The following is an 18053-nucleotide window of genomic DNA, read 5'->3' as shown; positions in this document are numbered from 1 at the left end:
CATTGTTCATCTGTGCCAAAGTAATCACGGATTACATCCTGGTGAAAAGGAATAATTAGCACACCCAGTTTTCCTTGCAAATACAACAGGAAGAGAGCTGGAGCTAATACTGCTTCAGCACAGTGACTGTAAAATAGAACTTGGTAGTTCAGGCTCTGTTAATAGTGTTAATATTTCTAAGAAACATACTTCAGAAAGTAATTTTTGTGGAAAGGTGAGGCTAAGTCACTTGTATGAGAACAAGGAATGCATTAAGAGAATCCTTTCTGTATCTTCTGTTTTGGCTTCAGATAGATATTTCTTAATTACTTGGTTTTTCAAATTAACTTCATTAAGTTTACTTCAGTGTCATGTAAAACAGTACAGTTTTGCTTTTCACACAAAAGCTAGTCTAACATTAGATATAAAAAGTTTCTAAATATTGGAAAAGCCCTTACATTGCTATTTAAACTTCATAGCAGTTGTTAAATTATAAGTGGGCAAGTGGTTATTTAATTTCAGATAAACAGACTTTACATACATACTTTTTCTGCATCTTTAGATTTGGTTTATTTAATTTGAAGATCACTTTCTTGTTCCAAAAAAGAAGAAATATCATGACACTTTAAACACTGGGAATGGAATGACTTGTCAGATCATTAAGCAGAGAAATTTATCCAACAGGGATGCTATTAAAGTAGAAGAGAAGGAGGGGAAATGAGATTTTTTGACAGCCTTTTGATATAGTGTGGGGTGTTGAAAAAAAGGATGCTCAGTGTAGATGCTCCTACAGCTGAAATGGCCCTTGACTGCAATTTTCTCAATAAAAAAGACATTTTTCTCATTTGTACTGCAATCCAAGCTAGATAATTCCAGTAACTGCCTGAGTTTGTGTTAATCCTCTGCCTCGAATGAAATAAAGTAGCACTGGGTTAATCCACATTAGAGAAACAAAAATAGAGTACAGCAGTACCTAGTTTCAAAGTAAAATGTTACAAAAAGCTCTTTGGTGTCTATAAGTTCCTTAATATTATTCCCAGTGGAAAAATGGTTTGGTTTCTCCTTTGACTTCCAGTAGTGGCAGCTGCATTTTATCAGGTTGATTCTCTAAAATTAATGTTTGCTGTTAAACAGGTCTGAGCAGCATTCCTTGTGCCTTGTTCACTTGCAGCTTATCTTATTCACTACTGCTCTTAACAAATTTTTATCTCCTTATGATGTGTTCTTGATTTAATTCTGAATATGCTTCTGTAGAGATGATAAATGCTTGCATGAAAAGTGAAGTAAATGAGAATATATTGGGCCAATTTTTTGATGAGGCTTGGGTTCACTGCTTTCTTCCCTGGCTGCCTTTTAGATTTTAGATCATTAATTTTGCTTGATTTTTATTCACTTAATCAGGTTTTTCCTGCTGTATGTTAAAATGGGAGTCACCTTCTTTCCATTACCCAGTAGTTCCCTTGATTTTTCATTATTTCAGTTAATCTGTGATAGCTGTTGGCCTTTGCTTTACTTCTAAAAGAAAAAACTGGCTTGAATAGTGTTTCAGCACAAAAATTGCTTCAATGCAAGGATGTTCTTCTTTTTTTTTTTTTTTTTCCTTCCCCTAAAAGCTCTTAATTCTTGTGCCAAGCAAACCAAAGGCAACTGCTCTGGGTACTGCTGGAGTGCTGCCCATCCTCAGGCACTGCAGCTGAGGTTTCAGCAAGATTTATTTTCTTGTTTGTATTTTCAGGATATGATTCTTGATTCAGGTTGTCTGCTCCTAATTTCTGCCTTTCAAACGCAGGGCTGAACAAGCTGGCCTCGAGGGCAGAAAAATATTTGAGAGCTCTCATCTTGTTTTAGGCTCGTAACAGGGTGAAACTAGTTGGGCTTGAAAGTTGATGTGATCCTGAGGCAAGTGATGGATTTTACCTGAAAGTTCTTGAAGAGAACACACAAAAAATTTCCCCAGGTGTGGAAGCTCTGTAACAATGACCTGAAAATATTTGTCAAGACTCTTCTCTTGACTTGCAGCAAGCACCTGCCTTGCGACATTTCCTTCCCTGTGATTTTAGCTTCTGCTTCCCATCTACTCCCTATTTGGCTTCCTCCGGCCTTCTGCTTCCTCTCTGCTCTCCTGTAAGCAGCTACAGAAGTTGCAGTATGATTCAGTTTTCTTCCTGAAGAGCTCAGAATAATGACTTCTGTTTCATCCTGTTCAGTCTTTCACAATATTCAACTTCTTGGTTTCTCTGGCTCTGCTTGTGTTGCTCTGTGTGGGAAGGGGAGGGAGGAGGATGGGGAGGATCAATGAGCTCGGGGTGCTTTACCCATTAGCAAGCTGCTGATTTCCAGGTCCTGTAGCTGTGCTGCCCTGGCTGCTGGGCTTGAGACTGCAGCTGTTTTCTTAAGTTTTTTTTAATCTTAGTTGTGAGCAAACATAACTTCTTGCTGAAGGTGAGAACTGTAAAAATATTTCTGCCATTGAAAAAGCTTTTGGAGGACAACCTTAGAACAGTCGAGGCTGATATTAATGCTGCTTGTATATATGAATTTCCTCATCTGGGTGAAGGATTGTGTTTAAGATTTGAAAAAATACAGCAGATATTGCTGGTGCTGTAGTGCTGGTACCTGGGGAGTGATTCTTTTTAAAAGAAGAGCACTAATAATAAAAATTGTTATTGTTACTATTGGAGTGTATGGAAAATTAGCTCATTTGTTGAATAAAATCTGAGCTCTGTAGGGATATCTTATTTTAGTGATTCTTTTTATATTTTATTTTCCTGATTGCATGTTGAGTGTCTAACAACTAAATTTGTATTTAAGCCTGTTACTGTGTTAACTTTTTAAGTGCTTACCATGCTTACCCGTGACTGGAAGTCAAATTATCTGTTGTTCTGTGTAGCTTTTCTGAGTTATGCTTGAAACAAAGGATGACTGTGATTACAGTATTATCTTTTATCAGTGTAGGTTTGCTTTTTTCATTGCAGGATATGTGACCTACAATAATGTTTGTGTTCTCTGTTGAAGGTATTGCTATCAAAGAGTCAGCAAAAGTGGTCGATCAAGCACAAAGGAGGGTTTTGAAAGGTGTGGATGATTTAGACTTCTTTATTGGGGACGAAGCAATAGAAAAACCAACTTATGCAACCAAGGTATTAAGAGAAATTTAAAAAATAATTGTTCAGTACTGTTTAGCAAGCATCACGTGTACAGTAAATATAATATTAAGAATGCTTTTTGGGTAACTTAAGTCTTATTTATTCATTCTAAAATGAGCTTTGGTATTAGTTTTGTTGACCTTGGGGAGCCTGTGGGAATTTGCAAAGCACTGTGAATATATATTTCCTCATAAGTGAGGCTGGGAGGGTGTGAAGCAGAAATGCCACATTCTCTTGTTCCTTGGCAACTTCTGTCAGCAGCATCAGAGTGGGGCACTGGGCTGGGGGAACTTCTGGTTTATCCCAGTGCCACCAATCTGCTGTACTGAGAAAAATGCAATGTGTTGTCTCTGCTACTCATGGTTGGAATCAGAATTTTGAATAGGTGTCACATGGGAATAGGGGAGGCTTAAAGCAGGGTTTCTTGCCTGTGTAGATCATAAACTTTTACTGCAGCTGAAAGCAGATTTTTTGTTTGGTTTTGGGGTTTTTTGTTTCTTTTTTTTTCCTTTCCAACTATAATTTGATGTTTTTCTCCAACAGTGGCCTATCCGCCATGGTATAGTTGAAGACTGGGACTTGATGGAGAGATTTATGGAGCAAGTAATCTTTAAGTATCTAAGGGCAGAACCTGAGGACCATTATTTTCTTTTGGTAGGTAAATTTATGCCCTGCTTAAGAAATTCTGTATGATGAATAACAATGTGCTGATTTATGTAAATTCTTAAATATAAATATGCATCTTTTGAAAACTAAAGTAAATAAATTGCCTGCAGCTTTCTTGACTTGCCTTAAGCCATCCAGGTTCTTTAATTTTCTAAAACTGTTATTGTGTCTGAACAGCAAACATTTTTCTGTTCTCTTCTCATTTCCCTTCAAATTGTCTGATTCATGACCTTTTTCTTTTACTTCTCCACTGAATTCAATAATCTCAAGTTTATATGTTTAAGACAAAAAAAATACTTGTGTTTTGACTTTACATAATTGCAATTATTTTGTTTTTACAGTACTGCCATCTGGATGAAGTATCTAGAGAGTAAATGTCTGTCTTTTATTTTCTGTGAAACTGGAAGGGTTGATTGTCATACTTGGGCTGATTAGATCTAAATTAAGCTCAATGTTATTCTGAAGCATTTGCTATTCCTCAGTATTTTATTTAAGGCCATTGAAATAGGCAATTTGGTTTAGTGTGATATTTATAGATCCAAGTTTGGAATGAGAGGTGTTGGCCATACCTGTTCAAATGCCTTCATCTTTGAAGCAGTAATTAGGTCCAGTTGCTCAAGGCTGTGTCCATACAATCTGTGAATATCTCCAAGGATCAAGATGCCATAACAACCCTGGTCCCATTTTCCAATATTTGACCCCCTTTACGTTACCTTTTCCCCCCCCTAATACCTGCTTAGGATTTCCCACATTGCAGTTTGTGTCCATGGCCCCTTGTTCCAACACCTTTGTGAAGAGTCTGACTCCCTCCTCTTTATCCCCTCCTGTTACCCAGTTGCTGCAATGGAAAAGTGATATTTTTTTTCCTCTCAGATATTCTGTAGTACTATCCAAAATGCTCCTTCAGAGTAGAGCCTTGAGTATGTTTGATTGTTCAATGAAAGCTATAGCACACTATTATGGTATGTTTTATGTTGTTCAGCTTCTCTCACTTGAGTACATTCCTACAGCTGAGCATATCTTGTGTTAGAGTGGCTGCCTTCTGAAGGAAAGCGGCTCTTTTCACTGAGAAATCTGAAAAATGTCATTCTTTAAATGTGCTAAACTGCATCCTTTGACATATTTTGATAGTCCTTGATTCTTTCAAGTGAAATCAAAAGTTGTAATGAGCTAACCAACCCACAAAGGGGGCCTTCCGTGTAAATGCTTAAGCAGTAACTACTGTAGTTTTTATTGCACTTCTGTTTTTTTCTTTTAATGCAATTTGCATAAATTCTTAAAAGCACCCTTTGTACATTACTATTTTTACATGCTATTGTTGTTGAATGACTCATCTTCCAAAACTTAGGATTTGGTAGTTGTTCATTCTTTTTTTTTAAAGTCAAATGTTCAGTTTCAATGTAAGTAAAACTCATGGGATTTGGTTTTTTTTGTCTCACAGACTGAGCCTCCATTAAATACTCCAGAAAATAGAGAATATACTGCTGAAATCATGTTTGAGTCTTTCAACGTTCCAGGGCTATATATTGCTGTTCAGGTAAGGGCACAGCTGTTGAAAGTCACAGCTGCAGTATTTCTCCTTGGGCTAAAACTAGTTTCACTGTGAAAAGTTGTGTAAGTGATGTTTGGAATATTTTAGGTCCTTCTGGTTGGCAGTTCCAGCACCGCCTGTTTCAGTGGGTAGTCACTGGATACTGTTCCTCTGTTACCTCCATAGAAGGCTTCTGAGCAGTAAAGTATAATATCTGTTGCATCAGAAGTAAATAAAAAAACCACACCACATCATAGTAATTGTATTAATCCAAGAACTGCATCCCTTTCAGTATGAAGTAACAAAAAATGATGTTTGAGCGTGGCTGAAAAAAATGTCAGGCAAGAGTCAAAAGTTACATTTGTGCAGCCTCTTTTTTTTAAGCTGTTGTGTAGACATATGTAATAGTATTAAATCAGTTTCCATGCTGTAAATTACTATGGGGGTGTCAGTCTGAGTGTCCTTGGGAGGGCTGGTGGAAAGTGGGGTCTGCAATGCAGCTGTTTTACTAGTATTTGATTTTGGTGTGTGACTTTTCCCAAGGCTGTCCTTGCCTTAGCTGCATCTTGGACGTCGAGACAAGTAGGAGAGCGAACGCTGACTGGTACAGTTATAGACAGTGGAGATGGTGTCACTCACGTTATTCCTGTGGTAAGTGTGCCTCAAAGCTGCACAAACACCTTCAGTGGAGAACAATTTGTCCTCTGAGTTCTCTGAAGTGTACACCTACACAGACTGAAGCAGAGATAGGAGTTTTCAAAAACTTCAGATAATTCCCGGGGCTGTGGGTGTGAGTTTGGTTCATTTTGTAGTGCAGAAGTCTTGAAGAACTTCTGTAACCCTGAGCTTTGCAGGGCTAATTGTCTTTTAGTCAGTTACCTTAAAAGGTGAGTTGCCAAGGCCATGCTAAGTGATGGGCAAAATTCCTTTAGCACATTTCCAATTTGGTTTGTTGGTAAGAGTGAATAGGCTCTTTACAGTAGTCAGTAGAAAAAGTTCGACTTTTCATTTTCATTTAGCTCAGTCCATTTATATAAAAAGTAGAAATAATACGAAGTATTTGAGAGCAGATGTAGTGTTTTTGAGTTTTTCTCCATCTGTTCCCAGTGTTTAGTAGTGCTTCAGCCATACAAGCAGGGAGGTTTATATAGCAGAAAAAAACCCCAAACTGCTTGACTGGAAAAAAACAGCCCCGAGGTTGGTTAGTGTTGAATATCTGTTCCAATACATCAGGTTGCTAAAGCAAAAACTTGGATGATTGTGTGATGTTTTATTAAATAATGAGCACTTAGGGCTGCAGTTTCTTTAATGTCAAATTATTGGTTTTACTGCAGGTATGGATTTCCTTTCAGAAAGCTACATATTCAAAATTTTGTAATTGGAATATTTAATAGTGTTCTTCATTTCAAGTGGCTGAGAACAGTTTTCTCTGCCTATATTTCCTGGGGGAGTTAAATTCATGTCTGTGTACCAGATACATTTGTATTTTCAAAATGAAGTTAGATTACAGTTTTTAAGACAAAAATCTATACAAAGCTTTATCATGCCACAGTAACATTTTTTTAAAAACAGTAACATTGGTGGTGGTCAAATGTACACTGCCATGTAGCAATTTCTTACTAATTTTGGTGGAATATAGTGGCTAAATCTTTGTTCAGACTGTTCATCTGAGATAACATACTTTTAATAAGACTTAGGGAGCAACTGACACCTCAGACCTTCTATAGGTAAACTTTTAAATTGTACTTAGTAGTGCAAATTGCTGTTTAAAAAAGTGGAACTTTTCCTGATTTGTGGGTTTGGTTTTTTTTAAATTGAAATAAGAGTAGGTATTCTATATCATTTGACGCATTCACCTCCTTTGCAGAATGCCATTTATTTGATTTCTGAAATTTTTAAACATGTTGAACAAATTGTCAACAATGTTCCACCACTTCTATAATAGAACAGATAAAAAGGAATTAACAAATGCTTATTTCAGTAGTGAAGTTAACAATAGCGGTAGATTTTTTTTATGACATTATTTTCATGTTAGTAAGACATTTTTGTATGAATGTAAGATGTGTGAATATAGGAAAATTTAAGCATTTTATGAGTGTGATATCTGGATTCTGTTTGGATTTAGCAGGTCTGGTAGGGTGGAAGGCCAACCTTGCACACTTGGTTTCTTTGTTTAGACCAGATATTTTTAATGCATTGATACTGGTCCCCAGGATGAGTGTGACTTGCAAGGGTAGGTTGATGGGTGAGGATGGGCAAGTCTGATGTTCTAAGCAGTCTCAATTCATGTGCTGAAATGATGCATTTTCTCCCTGCTTTCAGAAAATTAATTTTGGTTCATGTGGAATTGTAACGTCTTACGTCAGTGGCTGTGACTGCAGGGCCACATCAGTTATTCTAAAATAATATTTCATGAAACAAGGTTCCTTGACCTTTTTGGTAAGAGTAACCTCATTTTGAAGAGAAAATAAAGGCCAAGGAATAGTGAGTATAGTGATTTGTCTGCCTTATGTACTAGTGACCTTTCTGTTCCTTCTAACCTTGTAAGAATTATGAACCAATGCAAAGTAAAGTAAGGCTATACTGTGAAGAATTGGATTTGTGGTAATTAAATGAGCCAGTCTTAAAGGGCTTCAGCCTCAGAATCAGAGGTAGTGGATAGGAGTTTAGACTCCATGTCTTTCTCTCTCCCCCCTGAGCTTTGTTGAACGTGGTTCTTATCAGTATCTTTGTGCCCATTAATTTTGTTTACAGGCTGAAGGATATGTGATTGGCAGCTGTATCAAACACATTCCAATTGCTGGGAGAGATATCACGTACTTCATTCAGCAGTTGCTGAGGGAGAGAGAAGTAGGAATTCCTCCTGAACAATCCTTGGAAACAGCTAAAGCAGTGAAGGTAATGTGAATGTTGCAGATGTGAAGATTTTGTATCACAACTTGATATATGGTTTTAAAGTGCAACAATATCTGAAAATAATTGTACTCTGACTAATGGTGCTCTAAGTAATATAAAAATGTCTAAATAATATAATAATATGAAGTAGCTTAAACCCAAGGTTTACAGTTGGGTTATACTCAGTCTGGCCTGGAACTTCACTCTTCACCTGTTGTCTCCCCTTTCTCTTCCCCTCCATTATCATTATTGTTGTTGTTATTGTCCTGTTATTATTGTAATGTTCTGTAGGAAGAACTATTGGTTGAATGTGTCATATAAAGAGCTGTAATTGCTCTATATTCTTTCTGAATATTAATGTGTTCTTTTTTGTAGTACACATTAGAGAACAAAGCTATTCTGAAAGACATTCAGTCTAAAGTACACTTAAATTTTGTTTCTCTGGCAGTTCTTCAATGTACTTCAGAATTAATTTCTCACAATCATCAAAGTTTAGAGGAAAAGCAGAAGAAAAGTAATTTAGCTCAGCAAGAGCTTTCAGTGCTGCACAGAAATGATCTGTAGTAGCAGAGCCATTATCTACCTGTGTACAGTAAATGTCAGTTCAGCTGTTTTGAGGCCTATTCTTTATCTGCCAGTTTAATACTTACTCTTAAAAGTTTAAATTACTACACTTTTTGAAATTTCTATACTTTGGATGGTTCTAACTGTATCCATTCAATTTTCAGGAGCGCTTTAGTTATGTTTGCCCTGACTTAGTAAAAGAATTTAACAAGTATGACACAGATGGTACAAAGTGGATTAAACAATATACTGGAATTAATGCTATCTCAAAGAAAGAATTTACCATTGATGTTGGTTATGAGAGATTCCTGGGGCCAGAGATTTTCTTCCATCCTGAGGTAAGTTGATTTGAATTGTCTGTACTTCCTGTTTTAGATGCATTTTAGATGATAGCAGAGAAATCCTATTTGCAAAATTGTAAGGAAGTGGTTATCCTGACTTACATTTCTCCTTATTTATAAATAGATACCAGCTATTGTTGCAAGCCAGCATGATTTGATTCTTGATTGCTACTAATTTTTATAAAAATTCTGGTTGATACATAAAGTACTTATAAATGGCAGCAAAAATATTTGCCAGCTGTTTGCATTGTTAGTTTTCATGCCATCTCTAGAATTATAGAATGGTTCTTACCTTGTTTCCTCTTTATCTCTTTTCCTTTGCAATACATGGTCCTCCACATTGACTTGTCTTGATTTTATCCTTGATTGCAGTTTGCTAATCCTGACTTTACACAACCAATCTCAGAAGTAGTAGATGAAGTTATTCAGAATTGTCCCATTGATGTTAGACGTCCTCTATATAAGGTCAGTAGCTAGAATGTCTTTTTTATATATACTGGTTTTAGAAGAATTGTGATTTTTATCAAATTACATATTTGAAACTCTTAAAAACCAAAACCAAATGAGCAAAATTAACCATTTTTCTAGAAATGAATCCAATATGCAGAAGGCTTTGTTGTTCACATAGATGTTTTCAGAATGTGTTTTTTCATTAGGGAAATGAAAAACTGAGTGAAAGTGGTGAGATGTAATAAGACATAAATAGATTTTAAAGCACAGCCAATTTTAATGACAAACTCTTTGTGAATTCATGTTGTGTCATATTTGTGTTAGATATTTTAAATCTTACAGTAAAAGCATACCTGCTAACTGCAGCTTTAAAAACTGTGTTTAGATATTTAAAATTTAGGAACTGCAGAAAACTGGAGACCTTCATTTTCAGATGTGGTTGACCAATTTTGTTGTTCAAAACAGAATATTGTCCTCTCTGGAGGCTCAACCATGTTCAGGGACTTCGGTCGCCGTTTACAGCGAGACTTGAAAAGGACTGTTGATGCCAGACTGAAACTTAGTGAAGAACTTAGTGGTGGCAGACTGAAGGTTGGTTTGTGCAGCTCATGCAGTTAACAAGCCTCTGTTACCTGGAAAATGTACAAATAACATCTTGCAATGATCGTGGTCTTTGTTGAAATGTCTTTATCTTATTTGAAGTTCCTATAGAGGCTTTTCAGAGATTCATCCTTTACACTGATCACATACCAGCAGTTGGCCACTCCAGCTGTCTTTGTGCTTGGTGTTTATTGATTGGTTACAATTCATTGTGCTTGGTCTTTTGAGCTTAAAGATAAGAGATGAATCAAGCTCATTGTTGAGCCACCAGGAGGGTCAGGAGCATGTGTCCTGTGAGGAATGAGTGAGCCTTGATAAGAGAAGGGAAGGCTTTGGGACTCCTGATAGCACCTCATTACATATGTGGGGAGATTATTGATTTTAAGGTTCAGCTGGATAAAACCCTGAATACCTTCCTCTGACTTCATAGCTGACCCTGCTGTGAGCAGGAGGCCAAACCAGAGACGTGATGTGGTCCCTTCCCTCCTCAATTATCTTATATCATATTATCTTATCCTACAAGGGACTTTGTTTTTTTACTAAACTGCATGATCCTTAATTTGTGTTTTTTCCACTTCAGACTTCTGACCTAACTGTTGCATTCTTCTGTTGTCTCTACATAAATAAAAGAGCAGCAGAGGAAAAATAAAGTGTTTTTTTCCTTTTAAAGCAAAATTGAAGTGATTTTCCTCATTTATTTTTTAGTAGCAATCTAGCTAGGTGAGCTCAAACAATCCTTTAAAGCCCCAGCAGTGCTTTATAATATGCCATGGTAGGCAACTCTGAAATTTCAGTCATACACAGTTCTCTGGCTCAAGAAACATCATTTAGTCTCTGTTTTCTTTAGTAGACTTTTACCACTTAGCAAGGAAGCAGAGTCTGAGTAAGGAAATTGGATGTGATTCTTCTTTTCTTCAAAGTGCTGGGCATGGTAAAGAATCACTGGCTGGAATTTTGCAAATGTGTTACAGAACATTTTTAGATGCTGTTTCAAATTTCAGCGAGTTGGGCTGAAACAAATTAAATTCTGAAACTGTTACATACACTGCTAGTTTTGATTAACACAAGGAATGAAGGTTGTGGCTGACTGGAATGAGTGCTGTAGTTTAGAAAAGCATGACTGACTCTATTGATCCTGGATAAACTTTTAATCTGCAACTGATGCTTTTTTAGAGCAATTATGTGAAACTTAAAAATTAACCTCCTAAAGTGTGTTTTTTCTGAAAGGTCTGGGTAGTATGGATCAATGCTTATAACTGCATAAATAAATAGTCCATCAATAAATTAATCAGAACATAGTGTGAAAAAAATGGGTGTGAATGCAAGTACCTCTTTATGCCTGATAAAGCAGGTAACTGTTGCTCTATAAGCAGGAGCCGTTTCTTACTCTTCACTGTACAAGGGAAAGTCTGATGCTGTAATTGTAAATTTACATACACAGCATCTAAGAAAATACTAATTTATGAAAAGTAAGCTTGGTATATACACTCCTTTAAAACTAGATCTAGTTTTTACCAGCAGAAGTCACTTTTAATGTGTTCCTTTTCTCTCCTCCTTTCTGCAGCCGAAGCCCATTGATGTCCAAGTCATTACACACCATATGCAGAGATATGCAGTCTGGTTTGGAGGATCAATGCTGGCTTCCACAGTAAGTTTAGCTGTAAAGCTGAGCATGTTTGAGCCATTCTGACTGTGCTTTTGGAGCTCTCATCACCCCTTCGTTGTATATTGAATGTGGTTGGGGAATTTCTGATAGACCTCAGGTAGTAAATAGACCCTTCCTGCCTGCCCTGAAGTTTTTTGCATTAGACTGTGAAGACTTGGAAGAGCAAATGAAAGCTGAATTAAAGCTTTGTGTGAGTTGTTAAATAGTGCATTTTAGTTTTGTGGCAGAATATATTCTTTGCATTGGTGTTTAGCCATGTGTGATGTAAGTTAATTTTAGGATTTCTGTGCTATCTTTGTTTTTTCCCACTGGCTACATAAAAGTTGCTATTGTTAAAATAAGGTGTCTATACCATACACTAATGTTCTTTTCCTTCCCTTTACAGCCTGAATTCTACCAAGTATGCCATACCAAAAAAGATTATGAAGAGATTGGCCCTAGCATCTGTCGTCACAACCCTGTGTTTGGAGTCATGTCTTAAAGCTGACCCTGCAGGGGTCGGGGATGGGGAAGTGGGGAGGAGGAAGAGTCTTTCTGATTACTTGTTTGTCTGATGGCTGGTATTAAGATAACAAACATGACTTGACAATAAGGAAAAGACCAAACACAATTAAGCAGGATCATTTTAATAAGTGTCTCAACATACGGATGTAGTGGAAAGCCAAAATGATCACATTTTTTCTTTAGATTGATTATTTGAACCTGTGCGTAACAAAACAAAAAAGTGGATTTTAGTTCTTTCTGTGCCCTGATATTTTGTATATTAATGAATTATCCAAGATTTGATGGGATTTGATGGTGTGTAGATAGTCAGCTCTCTAATGCTTCCATTGTACCCCTTCATGGGTGCAATACAGGAGCTTGTTTATATTTCATACTTTTTTATACTTTGAGGAAAAATATGAATAAAAGAAACTGTAATATTTGAGGAAAAAAATTTACCAGTGACCAACTTGAAAGTAAATTAAAAGAAAAAAAAGTCATGAGTCATGCAACTAGCTCTTGCAAATCATGACCAGTCTAAATCCTGGGTTCCATACAATGCGAGTGCTTTTGGAACTAAGAAGCTACTATCTTGGATTAACCAATGCCTGCTAGTGCTTTCTGATTACTTGGTGCATTTTCATACTATCTCTTGCTTTAAAAAAAAAAAAAAGTAAAGACAAGACTGTTGGACCAGTATTGCAGTTCTGTAGTGTCATTTCTAATTAAACCAAATAATCAGGTTATTAAAATTTGGTGTATTTAAAGCCTAACACCATTCCAATAAAGGCACAAAATTTCTTTTTATGTTGGTGTCAGACTTGTTAATCTCATGACATGGGAAGTTTTGAGCATGGGTCCCTACATATCTGCTGTGGCTTTTGAGGAGTGAGGTTGGTCTGTGAGGTAGAGATGTAATTTGCTTTGTGTAACTCAAGTGTGAGCATTTTAGAGGTGCAGTTTGTGTGTTCAGCTAGATAGCACTTACCTAGAGAAGCCTGACAGCTTCTCCACTGTTGGGTTTGTTCATCTACTTTGTTCTGTAACTTCTTTCCCCCCACTTTCTTGCAGGTGGTGCTATTCAGGAGTCAGCACTGCATTTTCAATCTCTGTGGTTTTTCTGCAAGAAAATACCATATAGATAAAAATAAAGTGAAAACAATCTCTTTCTCATTCTTTCTAGGAAGAGCACTTTATGTAGTGATTGGAATTGCTTACAATTTCTGTTGATAGTTGATGGGAGAAAACTCTTCCTTAGGTGCTTCTGAGCCCGTGGTGGAGTTGAGGCTGTTTGCACAGAAGACCACAAGAGGGAGATCTGGTTTCTTCTGAGTTGCAAAGATGCCTCAGATTTTTATCAGAGAAGCTTATCAATTGCCAGAGCTTCAAAACTTGGTAAATGTAACTCCAAAACAAGGATAAATGTGGGAAAGTGTTTTTAAAGCAAGCATTGTAAAACGTTTACATGCTGGAATCAAACAGAAAATGGTGCAAACAGGAAATTGTTGAACAATTTCATTACAAAACTCTATTAGTAACATCTTCCCTATCACTGATACAGTTTTGTAGTTTTTTTGTAAATCACTGTTTGAGTCATAACTGTACACTGATTCCTGTGGTAAGACCAATAGGCAAATACACATTAAATAAAAAAAGTTAATTTGAATTGTGCTTTTCCAGCAGTCCTGGTTCTGCAACAGTATCATACTCTAGTGACAGGATTTTTTAAAACACTGCAATGGCCTGAAGCTAAGGCAAGAGTTTTTTTCCTCTCTAGAAAAGAAGAGTCTTTAAAATTCACTTGAAAAACTCAAATTTCTGACACATAGATAACTAACAGTGAGCAAGTGCAAAGAAAAGGAGTGAATTCCTCTTCCTGTCACACACAGCTGTGGGGAGATCTCAAGTGTTGCGCAAATTCTGTGTTCATCTTCCTGAGGCTCCAGGGAAGCTGCTTTAAGCTTCTATTTGTCATTTGTGTAGAAGGGGAGGGATAGCAACCTTACACAACCATTGGTGTTTGTTTGTTTGTTTGTTTGTTTTTTTTTTTTGTAGCTGTGATCTAATGAAGTAAGTGGGAGTTTTTTGTAGTATGTTTTCTTTTCTTTTTTTTTTTTTTTTTTAATACTCTAGATGTAATTTTAGAGAAGTTACACAGCCACAGCTGATTTGGGGTATGTTAAAAGAGCTAAAAAAAAGTATGAATAGCTCCTATTAATGACTTGGAGTGCATGGAGAGTCATCAATATTTAAACGCACCAGATATAATACTAAAATCAGCCTTGTACAGTGGGAATGACTGGCTGGAAATGGCTCACATCAGTGTTCTACACCTGTAACACCAGATCCAAATCTGATCTGCTGCTGGTGAGTGGTGGAGGGGCTGAGCAGCCTCTGGGTAGGTCATCCCAGAGATTGTGCAATGTGTGCTCTACACAATGTGAAACAGAGGCATTTCCAGAAAATCCCTCTGCAATCTTGACCCTTGGATCTCCCCTTGTTCTGTGTTGGGTTGGGCTTAAAGCATCCAAAAGGTTAATTGCAGAGGCAAGTGTTTAAAAAAAAAAAACAACACATATAAGGAGATTATATTTTTCTTCTCCAAAGGCTTGTTACTGGGGAGGTTACAGGAAAAAAGCAATTTTACACCTATGTAGGAGGATTTAATGGGACTGATATCTAGGAGTAGCTTTGTGTCTGTCCTGTGACTGGCTGACAGAATCCCTTAGCAGGGCAATGCTGAAGGGCAGAGGAGTCCAGGAAGGCTGGGCATTCTTCAAGAATGAAATCTCAAAGACACGGGAGCAGCTCTCCCCATCTGCTGAAAGATGAGGCAGCCTTTTCCAACTTACTGATTTTAGGATTCTATAAAGGAGACTTACACTTCTACTGTCCTGCTGCCTGCAGGATGAGCTGGAGCACTGCTGGTTTTGCACAGAAAATTGCAAAGAGCCCTAAATAGTTCCAGTCTGCCTGAACTTGGGTCACTTTCCTCTTCTCCAGGAGTTTGGTTTTATTTCAGTAGATGAGGTAGGACTCCAGGTTTAATTGGCTTAAAAGCTGATATTTTCATGCAGCTGAACTTGGAATAAATCAAAGGTCTCTGCCAAGTCAGTTTAGGCTCATCTCTTCATTTTGTGCAAATGTTTGTACCAAAGGCTAGATATTGTTGGGATGAATGAGTTACTACTTGAAAAGCTGCCTGGAGGCGACTGCTGGGCTGGGCTGCTACTGCCAGCTGTGGGGTAGTGCTGTGCAACCTCCCTGCCTGGTAACTCTGGTGTTCCTGTGTAGGACAAAAACCCCTGTGGCAGTAAAGTTAGGAGAAATACGTTGTTAGCATCACTTAGTTGCAGGCTTGTTGTTTTGTTTATTTTTTTATTTCCCCCACAGGAGCAAAGTGGTGGAATAACCAGCTCCAAGTGCCAGGCCCCTGTTCTGATACAAGCCTTTTAGTTTCCTATTTTAAATGGCACAGAGATCCCAGCTCCCATATGGATGCTGCAGATGTCTATTTCAACAATTTTATCAAAATCTGGGTTGCCAAAGCGAAGGCCCAGCCTGACCTGTGTTGGCTGCAGGTGTCCCTCACCTCCATGAGAAGTGATGCCCCCCAAGTGTTTGGGCTGTAGCATACAGAGTGGCTGTAGTTTTTTTCTCCCCCCAAAGTTGTTTTTAGTGTAAATGCACTTACTGCTGGAGGGAGGCCCAGAGAGTACAGCAGCAATTTTAGTTTATAGGAGCTGGAGGTGTAGTGCTTGATTGTAACACTGCTACAGCTGAGAAAAGTGCTTGGGTTCTTTTCTTATTCTCATGAATTAAAAGGTCAAGAAAGATGTTTTGTTTGAAAGACAGACCAGCACAGAAGAAACTATTTCTGCTTCATAGAAGCCCAGAAGCTGAACTGCTCTATGAGCACCCAGGACAAATCTCTTTTAGCATCTTAGAGTAGTTCCAATTTTTTTTTTTTTATAAATGCACATTAGCTGGAGAAGGGGTTTAAATACATCTCTCCTTCCCAGCTACATGCCCTGGCTACTCAGCTGTATGGAAAATTTTCTTCCTGGTCCTGCTTGGGTCTCCCTATCCCTCCCTTGTTGCAGAGCCCAAGGCTGGGCCTGATGCCAAAAGCATGGCAAGGGTCTGTCTGCAGTGACTGCTCTGAGATGAAACCCCCAAAGCCTCCATTTGGCAAGGTGCTGTTTAGTTGTGGGTTGGTTTTATTTTCTCCAACTTCTGAACTCTGTTTTAGCCAGACCATGTTAGTGGTGAAAAATACCAAAAGTTGTGCCTCAAACAATAATAAATAGCAAATATGAAGCAACTTCCCAAAGAAGCCAGAAAATCAGGAACATGCACGGATCTGTTGTAATGCAGATTTGCAGCTGAAGCACCGTGGGGGTGGGAGGGGGCAAGTGGCCTTACTGCAGCACGTTCCACGTTTCAGTTGTCTGAGGCTGTGCCTGGCAGGAATGCAGCCAGGGTTTCTTTCACACTTCGCCACAGGATGGCACTTTCCCACAAGAAATCCTGCATGGCTGCAGCCTGGAAAACCCTTTAGCGCAACCTGCCTGGAAAAAAGCAGCTCACTGAAAGCATCTGATGGCAAACCTTCCTGGAAAGGCTGGTGCCTTGTAGTCACGTCAGGCTGAGGAAGATTAGAGCCTCGGCTTTCTATGTGGAGCCAAGCAATCAGTGTCTCCCTGCAGATGCTCCCGCCAGAAGTGGTGGGAGATGTCCTACGGATGCTGAGCAGGACTGAATTTCTCAGCACAGGGAATACCAGAGGTGCACTGAAAGGGAATCAGTGAGTGGGAAGATGTCACATGCAATATGTGACACCACTTCAGGGGATAACTGCGAGCAGGTTTTTGTACTCTCACTGCACTTCAGTTCTGAATTACCTCAACCTTTCCTTGCAGCTGGTTGTAGGGAGCGCACAAGAGATGGCACAGGCATGCACCCATCACACAAGCAGAGATAAAGCCAGGGAGAGCTTTGCTTATCATGGTCCTGAGAGAGATTGGTTGTAGCAAGGTTCTGCTTGTCCCCCACAAAGTGTAGGGAATGATAATCCTACCCTGCTACAATGATACTGCACGGGTGTCTCAGCACGGCTCTCAGTATGGCTTGCCAGGCATTTCTGAGCAAAATGTGCTGTTGCCTGAGGGTTGTTTTGGGGAAGAGGAGTATTTTTGCATTGTTTTGGGGAGCTGAGCCGTAACCAGGCTGCTCTGGTCTAATCACAGTGTTCAGCCTCAGCAGACACCCTGGAAGTTGTCCTGGGCTGGGACTGGGCAGCAGCTGTGTGTGCCTCTTGTATTTACAGACCCCTGAGTATTTATAGAAAAACTCCCCTGATTATTGCTAATGCACTTTGATCTCATTGAAGTTGTGACCTGGCAACCTTCTGTTCCTCTCTCACCTCCATTAACCCATCTGACCTACAAAAAGTCTAATGTGGTTTATTTGCCAAATGTGGAAGCTGACAGCAAGGTCCAAAAGGGCAGATACATCTTTCCTCAGCTGTGAAACACCTTGAGAGGGAGGATGATTTTGTAATGTTTGTGCAATCTCATCTAACTCGTGGTCCTTTCACTCTTGTATCCCTGCGTGCCCTGCAGCACCCTGGCAGCTGCTAAAATCTGTCCAAGCCAGATGAGCACGGGCCCATCTGCAAGGTAAAGGTGAGAGAGTGTCGACACATCAGGAGCTGAGCCAGAGGGGCTGAG

General features: G+C 38.6%; 1 protein-coding gene across 1 annotated transcript in view; it reads left to right on the top strand.

The window, feature by feature from the left end:
• The window catches only part of ACTR3 (actin related protein 3), a 28976-nt gene extending 15848 nt beyond the window's left edge, over nt 1-13128 (top strand). Inside the window, exons 3-12 of the mRNA XM_032114664.1 lie at nt 2995-3119; nt 3669-3779; nt 5233-5328; nt 5866-5973; nt 8077-8220; nt 8946-9119; nt 9495-9587; nt 10038-10163; nt 11737-11820; nt 12224-13128. Coding sequence (XP_031970555.1) covers nt 2995-3119; nt 3669-3779; nt 5233-5328; nt 5866-5973; nt 8077-8220; nt 8946-9119; nt 9495-9587; nt 10038-10163; nt 11737-11820; nt 12224-12319 — 1157 coding nt within the window. The 3' untranslated portion in view covers nt 12320-13128. The remainder of the gene's footprint in view (nt 1-2994; nt 3120-3668; nt 3780-5232; nt 5329-5865; nt 5974-8076; nt 8221-8945; nt 9120-9494; nt 9588-10037; nt 10164-11736; nt 11821-12223) is intronic.
• Nucleotides 13129-18053: the final 4925 nt, after the last annotated feature.

This window comes from Corvus moneduloides, chromosome 7 (assembly GCF_009650955.1).
Source record: "Corvus moneduloides isolate bCorMon1 chromosome 7, bCorMon1.pri, whole genome shotgun sequence".
Classification (NCBI taxonomy): Eukaryota; Metazoa; Chordata; class Aves; order Passeriformes; family Corvidae; genus Corvus; species Corvus moneduloides.
This window is presented reverse-complemented; position numbering and strand designations above follow the sequence as displayed.